General features: G+C 38.1%; 1 protein-coding gene across 1 annotated transcript; it reads right to left on the reverse strand.

The window, feature by feature from the left end:
* Positions 1-298: 298 nt before the first annotated feature.
* On the reverse strand, positions 299-10,620 carry sema4e (semaphorin 4e). Its single transcript, XM_056253447.1, has 14 exons — positions 10,100-10,620; positions 7,668-7,813; positions 7,024-7,086; positions 6,282-6,380; positions 6,085-6,184; positions 5,807-5,917; positions 4,133-4,284; positions 3,853-4,028; positions 3,575-3,731; positions 3,261-3,483; positions 2,828-2,943; positions 1,798-1,961; positions 1,528-1,580; positions 299-1,449 (listed from the first exon to the last, which is right to left on the reverse strand). The coding sequence occupies exons 1-14, from the start codon at positions 10,212-10,214 to the stop codon at positions 824-826; spliced, it is 2,301 nt and encodes a 766-aa protein (XP_056109422.1). The 5' UTR covers positions 10,215-10,620; the 3' UTR covers positions 299-823.
* Positions 10,621-12,527: the final 1,907 nt, after the last annotated feature.

A 12,527-nucleotide genomic window follows, 5' to 3' on the forward strand; every position in this document is an offset into this window, starting at 1 on the left:
TGGATACTCCTGCGTTATTTTTCATATTGTGATGTAATCTATTTTATAAAGCACACGTGTGGTTGGTCGCTTGTGTAGGTACATGATAAGATGATCATTTCCTGTCTAAGTGGGCCGTTCCTAAAGACGTATTATAATAGTGTGGGTACAGGGTATTTACTGCTATAGCTATAGATATACATGCTGTATGGCTGCTAGTAGCCTATGTGATGTAGTTGTGTATGGTTTGGGAATAAGGAAGAGCCTATAAACCGACTCCCCAAATGTTTTCGATGTGTTCTGGAGCTCGGGAGGTGCTCGTAAGATACTTGGCTCAGCTTGGAATTCCTCTTACATGATGCAATCCGCATTTTAAAAGGCAAGCAACAACAAATCATGAGGCAGCTCAACAAATATGATTTGAAATATTGCCAAACAGTTTGGCACACTAAAGCTGGTTTTGCATGATTGAAATAGCTGCCTAGTGGCGTCACAAATATGGCCACCAAGTGATTTGACTTTGAAGGGACTTTAGCAGTTCTTTGCCAGTATAAGCTACAATGTGGACAGGCTTTATGCTCAAAAGTCTGGTTCAGTATCTTCATATTCTTTTTTTCATATGAAACATATGCCAAATGTTTGGCACCACATTTGGCATATGGTGGTTGAACAGTGGCATTTAGAATGAAAGGCAATTCATCAAGGACACAAAGTGGGTCAAAACAGCAGTTTAGTCACGAGTTAGCAGGTGCAAAAGAGGATCCAGCACCCGTGGGCTTGGTCTGCATTTAAAAGATGAACTATCACATTAGCTGCATTAGCAAGTCTGTGCATAACAACGATCTCAGATCTCTGATTCATCATCTATATATCGCAATGAGATCTGACCTGAGGAACCAACCGTGGTTGAGAGTCTGTCTGTTTCTCTAGAGATGGAACACCTCTGGATGTTTGGATGGTTGTTGTTGCTGTTCATGTTCACTGTTGATGATACTACTTTATGTTGTTGAGCCTGGTTTTCATAGAGGCTTTCGTCTCCGCACCTGTTTGTCGTGTCCTTTACCCTACTGTGGCAACATGGCAAAGGTAAATGCCCTTTGTACAGGTTCCAAATTACTAGCATTGCTAGAATTAACGACAATATCACCACCATGGCCACTAGGGTGTTCTCTTTTTCCTTAACGTCACTGAGGGATGCTGTAGTCCCAGGTCCTGACCACATTTTGAGATCATATGCTACGTGCTGGGCCTCGTATTTCCCCTCGACAGAACTGCAGGTGTAGAGGCCGCTGGCTTCTGCGGAGGCGTTGAAGATCATTAGGCTGTCCGAGAGGATCTGGAAGGTGTTTGACGGTCCGATCGGCTGTCCGTTCAGCTGCCAGTGAACCTTTGCCAGGTTGGAATAAGGCTGGCACCACAGCTTCACGGTATTGCCATGGAAAACCAAGATGTTGACTGGCTTATTGCCACCTGCAATACAAGGTCTAGATGTAGATTCTACCAAAACATACAGTATAAAGATTTTGGGATATACTGTATTACAATTACCTATTGGTGGACATCGACTGGCGTCACCGTCACTCAAACTCTGAATCACGGTGCTGTGGAAGAAAAAATATTACAGCAATCAGTAATATGCCAATATCAATATTTGTAATGGTGTGCGAAATTATCACTTAAAAAGATATACTGGTACAAACACATTCTGCATTAAGAACAAATTTTTGATTCATTTTTATGACAATTAAACATTTCCTGTAAAATTTCCATCACCATAATGCATATATTATATTATATTTATTATATTTGTCTTTTGACCTGGTTCTGGTTCTGTGTGTGCTGTCTATGGTAGAGCAGCGGCCGGTGTTGAGGTCCCAGCCACAGTACGGATCCCTGGCCAGAACGCAGTCCAGACACGTGTGGTACCGCCCACATTCACTAATGGACAGCTGCACCACGCCCACCTCCGAACCCACGTACAGCTGTTGTTGGGATGACATCACACATAACTTAACATCTCTAGTATAGACAATAATAGAGATTACAATTATTTTGATTGGTCCCAGCTGAACATACATAACCCAAAATAATCCTTTAGAACAACACATGTCCGACACAGCACCATTTAAAAGTTTAAGGTCAGTCAGTAATATATATTTTTAAAGAAATGAACTTTTATTCAACAAGGATGCATTCAATTGTATGAATTGTATAAATTAAAAATATTGTTATTTTGTTTTATTTTGTTAATTGCTATTTATAATTCTGTTCATCAAATAATGTATCACAGTTTTCACAAAAATATGAAGTACCACTGTTTTCAACGTTGATAATAATAATAAATGTAATTTAAGCAGCAAATCAGCATAGTAGAATGATCTCTGAAGGATCATGTGACACTGAAGACTGGAGTAATGATGCTGAAAATTCAGCTTTGCATCACAGGAATAAATTACATTTCACAATGTATTCAAATAGAAAACAGTTTTTTTGTAATAATATTACTGTTATATAATAGTATTATATTTCATAATTTTACTGTATTTCTAATAAAAAAATGCAGCCTTGGTGAACATTAGTGACCTCTTTCAAAAAAATATTTTACAGACCTTAAACTTTTGAACATTAGTGTATACAGAAAATAATTGTTAACTGCTATTTAAGATTTGACTTAGAATGCCATTCAACCCATGACTTTGGCATTGTTGTTTTACCAAGTTAGCTTTGCTGACAGAAACAGAGTATAACATTTCACGACAAACACAGCTCATGATGTTGCTAAGTGAGAAATAAACACAGCTCATATTGTTGCTAAGTGAGAAATAAACAAATTGATCAGCTTTTCTACCTTGGTGTTGGAAAGTCGCAGTATCTTGACGGGCTCTGAGGGCTCAAATACCTGAATCTCTTCCATAATAACCATCTCTCCATCATAATTCACAGCTTTCAGCACTGAACCGCTCTCTGATACATAACAGAACCGAACACAACGCGGAAGACAAGACAACAATCTCAGTTAAACACACTTACACAGCTGAAGATGCCATTAAATGGCTTGAATATATTCAAATAAATTATATAATATCATATCATAATACAGAATTATATTATCTGTATTAGTAATGGTGTAGACAGAAAAATCATTGGGTGAACATCACAAAAAAATAAATGATTGTGCATACATTTTTCTGACAATTAATCAAATTTTTTATAACATATTTTCTTTTGAGGGTTTACAAAAAAAACCCCCAAAAACAAGATTAACATAAAGGCATCTTTACTTGTGCCAATGAGCATGACGTGATAGTTGCTCCCGTTCAAGGCAGTCGCTGTGGCCACCACAATTCTAGTGAAAGCAGTGCCTCTCTTCACCAGCAGGGCTTGCTTTCCAATGGGCGAGACGGCCTGGTCCATCAGAGGCTTTTCTTTAACGAACTGCAACGTTTTGTCCGGCAGATCCAGGGTTTGGGTGAAGCCCTGTTCTCTGGCATGATTATCAATGCACTTTAGTGAGAAGCAAAGGGAAAGTTACTGAACTTTGGTATCCATTAATATTGAACGAGTGCCGAACCGAATTATTGAACAGAAGACTCACTGCTCCAGGTCGAGGGTCAGGTAGTTCGGTCGAGTACATCGCCCACTTCACAAACGACGTCTCGACGGTAAACGGAGCCTTAAACTTGCTCTTTGAGAACACCGTCTTGACGTCTTCAATTTTGTATGCACACACTGCAGAGTATTGAGAGGAGTCTCTGCCGATCAGACACGACACATCAGTTTCAATGGTTTGTGGCATCGAATCTTTCAAAGTTTGGTTTGAGAGTGCAAGTAATTGAGATATGCTTTAAACAAAATCAAAGAGCTCAAACTTACAATTGTAGAGTAAAAACACCATAAAAGACGCAGGTGGTCCAGTTATCTTTTTGGCACAAGTGGAACATGTCCTGGACCAGAAGAGGCAGGTTAACGTTTGGAACGGGACAGTCAAGCCTCGCTTTTAGAAATGATGTCCACTTCTTTTGCAACGTCCTCTGCCCCCCCAAGTCTCCCTGCGTGGAAAAAAAGTATATTATTTTGCATAGATGTCATATGTGAGGTATAGATAGGAAATGCTGCAACATAATCATATAGAAATGACTCCAAGGGAGTTTACCTTGCAGACGCGAGCCACCCGAGAGACGTCCACCTTGGTGTATGAATCATATTCCACTGCGGTCTCACTGAAGAACAGATAGATCTTGTCGTCGTCGCCCTCTGGGCTCGATTCTCCCTCCGGGATGTGGGCCATGTAGACAAAATTTGGTTCTTAAATGGCAAATAAATAACATATTTCAGTTACAATGACCTTCCTGTCAGCTTTAATGTGTTTTCACCCACAGAACTGTGTGTTTCGCACCATTTTCTTTAAATGACTGAGTTTAGCAGACACTCAAACCCCCCTGTCTGGCACCAACAATCACTCTACGGTTAAAGAATAATTTTTTAACAACAAATGAACCACTAACCATGTCTGCATACTTTTATACATTGGGTTGCTGTCACATGATTGGCTGGTTAGATTTTTGCATTAGCAATAGGTTTTTCAACGGTTAACCCCCGATAGTAGATAACACTATTATGTAGGAAAAAGCAGGTTTCTACATTGCTTGCCATTGAAAAGTAGAATTGAAAAGTAGAAAGTTTTTATGTGATGTCACACCCTTACAGTAATGCCCACCTGGTGGGCAAAACAAGGCTTTCCTCTGCTGACTGCCAGTAATTATATAAGTACTAATGTACTAAGACAGTGATATTAAAAGATCAAATTCAGTATAAGGTTATTGATGATGCATACTATAAAAGGCAAGCAGATGAGCCCAGAATATGAACGTAGTTTGCACGTTAAGCGTTTTCCCATAGAAAACCATTATAAAGAAAATACTTAATGTGGCTTAATCCATTAAGCCACTAACCCTTATTAATAAAACATTCTATTCACAAGCAGCTGAACCCAGAATTTGACCGCAATGCATAAAGTTTCATGTTAAGCATTTACACTGCACTCATTTACTCGGCTTATGTTCTTGCTTGCTTTTATGTAGTATGCATAATAAGCTGTATAGTTAATTTGATCTATTAATATCACAGTCTTATTACATTAGCCACTTTAAGGCCTGGTTTCACAGACAGGGTTTAGATTAAGCCTGGTTTAGGCCTTAGTTCAATTAGGACATTTAAGTATTAAAGTATAAACATGCCTTAGTGTTAAGTGCCTTAGGGCTAAGTGTTTTTCACATTAAGTGTTTTTGAAGGTTCCGCTGTTTATACTGATTGAAATGCTGCAACAGGTTCTGTAAATTGATTGCAAGTTCCCGAAACTTGCAGTTTCTTCACATATCTTTGTTTCTCTTCTCTTAAGAGGTGATCTAAACATTCATGGCTTGAAACAGATGGAACAATTGACAGACCTATGCTGCAGATCTATGGATGTTTTGCACTCTAGTTCTCCGTGATTGAAAACTATGAATTGGCAAAAAAAGAATTTCAGGGAATGAATGCTTATGAAGCAAAGATTTCAGCATTCAGGATGTGTACTTTCTGCAATTGAAATGAATGGGCATGCTAACAAATAACTATATCCAAGCTTATTAACACTCTTTGGCTAAAAAAATAGCCACAAAAAAAAATGTATTATAGTCTTTTGGCAGTAAAAACCACATGAAAAAATATGATTGCGAGTGGTGTTTGCCAGAGTGTTGCAAGGTATTGCAATTAGTTTTATAATGTGTTCTAACGGTCTTTAGCACACTGCGGTTGAAGGTTTGTTTAGACATGCCCGTTATCTCACCATTGAGCCAGGTGCTTGCAAACTCTGTCCGTATGATTTCGTCCGTGCTGCGCATCATAACTGGCTCTGAGCCCCGGAAGTTCATTGAAGTGGCAGTATATAACGCTCCATCTGCAAGAGACAAAAAAACAAGAAAAAAATGATGTGGAAACTATTGGCACTAAATTAACACTTGTTGATAGTTGCATATGAGTCCAAATGATTGTGTCAGTAGAACTGTCAATTGTGCTTAATCTGTTTTTAACTGACAAAATGATGAATAAACAGCCAGTACGTACCAACCATCTCAGACGTGTATCGTTGAAAAGGATCAAATGGACATTTCCCCTTCCCATCTTCTTGCTTGTTCGCTAAATTCAGCTGACCATTTGCATAGGACTAAGAATAACACGTGAAAAAAACCCACATAAAACACTGTATTCTGCACATTCTATGTTTGTAGTCTCTAACACTGAATACAATAGATGAGACTCACCATATTGTCACAGGATGGGTTGAATGCTTTGGTTCCACAAACATACATACTGCCATCTTTATTTTTATGAAGAATTCGGATATAGTTTTTGCAGTCATTCTAAAGAAAAAACAAACAATGTTGCCATGAGAAACAAATAAATGATGTGATCTTTGTGTAAGTAAAGACCTGCTCTCAATTCTGACCACAATGTCTAACCAAGCAGAACCAAATACTTCCCTTTCCTGTGTATTCTTCGAATAAATAAGTTCTAGCGGGTGTTTTTGGCTTTTACTTAGTACTTGATTATATCTGTCGATATCTGCTGAAATGATCAATACATGCAGGCTGTACTTTCTTGCATGTTGCTTAGTCTTTAAACATCTTTTTACCTTGATATTTGCATAACATATAAAATTCACGCAGCCTCTATACAATGACACACATGTATTTATAAAAAAAATAAAGATAATTCCATAAATTATATTTTGAGAATATAATTTAAGTACATTTTAAACATTTTATCAGACAAAGAATGTCTTAAAACTTTAATAAACTGAATACTCTGCATTTACAATAAATGAATACACTTCAGGTGATCAAAATGTATCTGCTAATATATAGCAAGACAGATAATAAGACGCAATAAAAGCGGGTGCAAGGTATTATTTGTCAAAACAATTTTTTTACACACACATACTATATCAATATATGTGAGCCCAAAATGCAACTGTTTTATTGAATTTCAAATGTGAAAACTCACCATAGCATCTTTTCCTTTATAGGAACAGTCTTTTTGCTGCTGTTTTGTGACTGGCCAATTCACCTGAGTAGAAAAAACACAACTTATCATCATCCCTGTATACTACAGTAAAAAAAATCATTGCAGAATGATACAGGGTTCCCACACCTTGGTTAACTTCAAATTCAAGGACCTTTCAAGGACTTTCCAGGTCCAATACCCTCAAATTCAAGTGAGAGCAAGGTTACATTGTGTTACCTTGTAGGATACATTGTTAGTTTTAGGCGAGTGAACGTCATGGCAACGTACAAAACAAAGTACCTCACGCTGGAAACACTTAACGTAAAGCATAAATGCGCGTAACTAAGGTAAATCAAGCAAGCTAGTATGCATAGGCTACGAAGTGTTGGCAAAATAACATATTAGCGGAACGGAGGGCATTATATGGAATTTTTTCCAGAAAATTTCTTTCACAAAATAAATTCAAGCACTTTCAAGGACCTGCATCTATGTATGTTTATTTCCAAAAACTTTCCAGGGCCTTGAAAAAAAAAATTCAGATTCACAAACTTTCAAGGATTTCAAGGACCCGTGGGAACCTGACTTGGTGAACAAATTTATCACAACATAAGGAAGCTTTTGTAACTATACATTTAAGACCTCACCATGGCCTTCTTGACTGTAATGTCATCTAGATCGAGGGCAAAAATGGCTTCCCTGGCACCCAGGATGAGCATGTTGAGGTCTTCCCGCAGAAGCATAGTGGTGTAGTTCCAAAAACCCTCCTCGCGAAACAAACGTCCTCCATTACCTAGCAACAAATGAAGGCCCCAGTCAAGGGTGGGAGTTGCAAACGTTTGCCAAAAATGGAAAAGTCACACACAGAACAACTAAATGTTGTTTGAAAACAAAGAAATGTAGTCCTGTATCTCGTCTGTCACCTTTGGCTTGCTCGGTTGGGGTTTAAATGTACAGAAATACGGTGCGTGCATAATTATTATGCAAGTCGATATTCTGATCATGTTTTTATTTCAAGCACCTTTCCAAACCACATCAATCTTAATAAGTACTATACATTTATTATATAATATAATTGTTAATGAGGGCTGGAAGTGAACAACACCTTCTATTCAGATGTGTATAATTATTAAGCATGTTTTCTTTCACAGGTAAATGAACCAAAAAAAGTAAGAAAGAGAGATTTAACTCACACTCAAGAGAAATTATTAAAAGTCAATTAGAAGGCTGTGATACTATAGAAATGCAAAATTAAGATTTGACCATTGGACAATAAACGCTCCTTGGGACAGCAGGGTCACAAAAAACAGGTTGTGAAGAAAAGATATTAACTGCAAAAGACTAAGAATTAGGTGCGAAACCATCAGAAACCCTTTAGTCTCCAGTGCCACCATTTTCTAGAACTGCACCCTACCTGGAGTCTCCAGAAGTACAAGGTATCAGGTTCTCAGAGACTTTGCTAAGGTAAAGAATCCTGAAACATGACCCACACTAGCTGAAGAGTTGTGAAATACATGAAGACTGAATGGCTTTAGAGACAGATAGGTTGAGAGTGACCCTTGATGGACCAGAACAGCTTCCTCTTGCACCACTGTTTGAAGAATGTATCTTCCAGAATCTGCAGCATGATTTGGGAGTTGATCTCCTACCCTTAAAGGTCCGTCTTGCTCATTGTTAGTAGCAGCTCACACCATGACTTCTTCGCCATCGCCACTGTTGTCTGACTTGAACTGGTGCTGGTACCTCATGAGTTAACCTATCTGTCCATAAACTATTTCACAACACTTGTCATTTTTATCAAGTGGGGGTCATGTTTCAGGATCCCTTGTCTCATGACTTAACAAAGTCATGAGAACCTGACACCTTGTACTTCTGGAGATTTCCAGGTAGTTTGCAGTTCTGAAAAATGGTGGCTCTGGAGACTGAGAATTAAGGTGAAGAATTAAGTGTGAAACCGACAGAAACTCTTTTGCAGTTAACATGCGCCTTTTCTTCTAAACCTGTTTGTGGTGACCCTGCTGCACCAATGAGCAATGCTTGACCAAAGGTCACACCTTAACTTTACAGTTTCTATAGTATTGCATCCATCTCATTGGCATTTAATAATTTCTGACTCTTCATTGCGAGTTAAATCTCTTTTTTTGGCCATTTTACCTGTAAAAGAAAACCTGCTTAAAGGATTAGTTCACTTTTAAAAAAACTTTTGCTGATAATTTACTCACCCCTATGTCATCCAAGATGTCCATGTCTTTCTTTCTTCAGTCGAAAAGAAATTAATGTTTTTGATGAAAACATTCCAGGATTTTTCTCCATATAATGCACTTTGCTGGCCACCAAACGGTTCAAGGTCTAAATGACCGTTTCAGTGCAGCTTCAAAGGGCTTTAAACGATACCAGACGATGAATAAGGGTCTTATCTAGTGAAACGATCGGTCATTTCAAAAATAAATAAAAAAGTTAAAGTTTTATAGGCACAAATGCTCGCCTTGCGAACTCTCCTGTTCGAACTGTTCGTCATTGACTCGAAAAAAGATTCGTTCATTTTGATGAACGAGTCAATGACTCGAAAAAAGATTCGTTCATTTTGATGAACGAGATCGAAAGGAGAGTTCGCAAGGCGAGCATTTGTGCCTATAAAACTTTAACTTTTTTTATTTATTTTTGAAATGACAGATCGTTTCTCTAGATAAGACCCTTATTCATCGTCTGGTATCGTTTAAAGCCCTTTGAAGCTGAACTGAAACGGTCATTTAGACCTTGAACCGTTTGGCTACCATTGAAGTCCATTATATGGAGAAAAATCCTGGAATGTTTTCATCAAAAACATTAATTTCTTTTCGACTGAAGAAAGAAAGACATGGACATCTTGGATGACATGGGGGTGAGTAAATTATCAGCAAAAGTTTTTTTTAAAGTGAACTAATCCTTTAATAATTATGCACATCTGAACTTCCAGCCCTAGTTAATAATTATATATCACTTGTAAATGATTACATACAAAATCATTAGTAATTATTAAGATTGATGTGGTTTAAAATTGGTAAAATGTCCAAACATAATTGTCATAAATTACACTTACTATTCATTGGCACTGTTTTCCGAGGTATGTTATTCGATGTCTGTCCCTGTCCACCGATCAGCGTTGCTGGACTCCAGGCGTACAACACGCACAGAACAGCCAGCAGAAACATCATTCAGCGTTCCAGTAAAAATAAAAAAATAGTCCAAAATGATTTTGGTCTAAAAGACTGTGCGAATGCTAAATTCCTCTGTCGTCTGTCTGTCAGAGTTTTCTCATCCTTGCTTCTCCCCTGCTTCAGTCCAGAGCTCTTCCATACTGAGATATATGACTTTAGCTGCAAAGAAGGATCTTCAGAGAAGCAGCAAAGAACGCTGTGAGGCCATCTGAAAGAGAGAGAGAGAGAGCGTGAACAGGCAGGGGTGCTGGCAGTAGTATTTCTGTCACTGCTTTAGTGATGCTAATGAGGAGGATGAAAGCTTTTGCTCTAAGACCATGACAGAGACACACGGTTCTGCTTTCCGTGCAATAGAATGACACAAAGCCACAACAGCTCACCAAAAGACACCCACCACATCCTGATATATGTCTTAGAACCCCCCCAAAAAATCCAAGATCTAGCTTCATAAGTGAACCCTCACAAATTCACGATCTGAAAAGTTAAAAAGTCTTGTTCAAAGCAATACGCTGATAAAAAAATCTCAAGACATTGTCATAAAGCTGGTGTTACCTAACAGATGATATAAAGAAACAGGAAGAATCAGAAACCATTTTGTAACCTATGTTAGGTAGTTGCTAACTACACTGTAAAAATACATTGTTTTACAAGAAAATAGTACTTCAAGCTGCGTCTTTCTAGTCTAAAATTTCACATTATGTGTTATTTGACGTTTCTGTGTAAATATTTGTAAAAAATACAAATGAGAAAATCAATTTTTCTAGGTCCAGGGCGAGTTATGTGCTAGAGAAAATGTAAATGCGTGACAAGTTTTGGGTTTCAACCAGCTCTGACAACAAAACCATATCCTGTCCTAATGAAACCAAAAGCACAAAGGCCCGGTTTCACATACAGGGCTTAGATTAAGACAGGATTAGTCCTTAGTTCAATTAGGGCATTTAATTAGCTTTTATAAACGTGCCTTTGAAAAATAAAAAAGGCAAAAACATTACTGGTGTACATCTCGAGACAAAACAATGGCACTGGTATATTTTAAGATATCTCAGTGCAAGTTGCTTTCAGTTAAGACAGCTCAAACATGCATTTAAGCCTTGTCTGTGAAAACATGGGGAAATGACTGCACATGTATGAATGCACCCTCAAAACACAGCCTTTGGAAGCCCTCGACATCTGAAAACACAAGTGCTCATTGGTGCATTTTAATATCTGGGTACAGCAGCATATGTTTATTACATCGCTGACTGACAGTATGATTATGGCATTTTATAGGTGATGAGCTGTAGCATGTGCTATCTGATCAGATAGCACTCATATTTCAATACGACTTGTACACATGCTTACTTCTAAATCATTGTGGGGACTTCCTACCCTACTAGCTTCTAATAAAGGCTCATCATAGTTACCACCGGCTAACAGACTACAAGCCCGAAATTAGGCTACACCTTTTGGGGAAGTTTAGATAAAGTATGAGTCAAACATTATTTAATCCCTTAAATTGATCTTTAAGGAAGTGCTACTTAAAGGTACAATATGTAAGAATTTTGTAATAAAATATCCAAAAATCACTTGCACAGTGTGATATATTTCCTGCAGTTGTGTACTTACAATATCCCAAAAGTCTCCAAAGATTTTTTATTTCAGAGAAATTCCAATTTTAAATAAGTGGCCGTCCCGGAAAAAAATGTCGCCTGTCAATGACGCAATATCCGCGCTATCCTCGGTTTCCGTTCATACTGCCATAGCCATGACGTAACCATGGCGACAGACGTGGACAAATGCGTAGTGCGTAACGTTTAGCGGCATGCAGTTCTTGTTTCTTTCAAACATAGACCATGGCAGGCAGACTTTGGGACAAACAAGGAGAACTAAAATGAGGATCAATATCAGCGAGACGTTTTCGAGATGCCGAGAGCTCCACGTCCGCGACAAACTTGGACTTGACAGAGCTTCACGGGTCACATCTTGACAGCTTTATTAGACAGGTGAGCAAATGTACATAAAACAAATCAATGTTATATACAGTTAGCTCAACATGATGAAATGTTAGAATATGGTCAGTATGTTATTCTAATGTTGATCTAGCTTGCTGCTAGTTTCGTATAGCAAACGAACTAACACGTAGTATAACATTATAACTTTCAACACACATTTAAATGCCGTTTAGTGTGATAGTGTACCAGGGATGGAAATTAACTTTTTTGTCCACCGGCCACTGTGGCTGGTGGATTTCAAAATCTACCAGCCACTCAATGTTTTTACCAGCCATTTTCTTGTTTTTAACCGACAATGTGTAACTGCATGTGAAAATGA

This window comes from Rhinichthys klamathensis, unplaced genomic scaffold (genome assembly GCF_029890125.1).
Source record: "Rhinichthys klamathensis goyatoka isolate OS25496 unplaced genomic scaffold, OSU_Roscu_1.1 h1tg000105l_1, whole genome shotgun sequence".
NCBI lineage: Eukaryota > Metazoa > Chordata > Actinopteri > Cypriniformes > Leuciscidae > Rhinichthys > Rhinichthys klamathensis.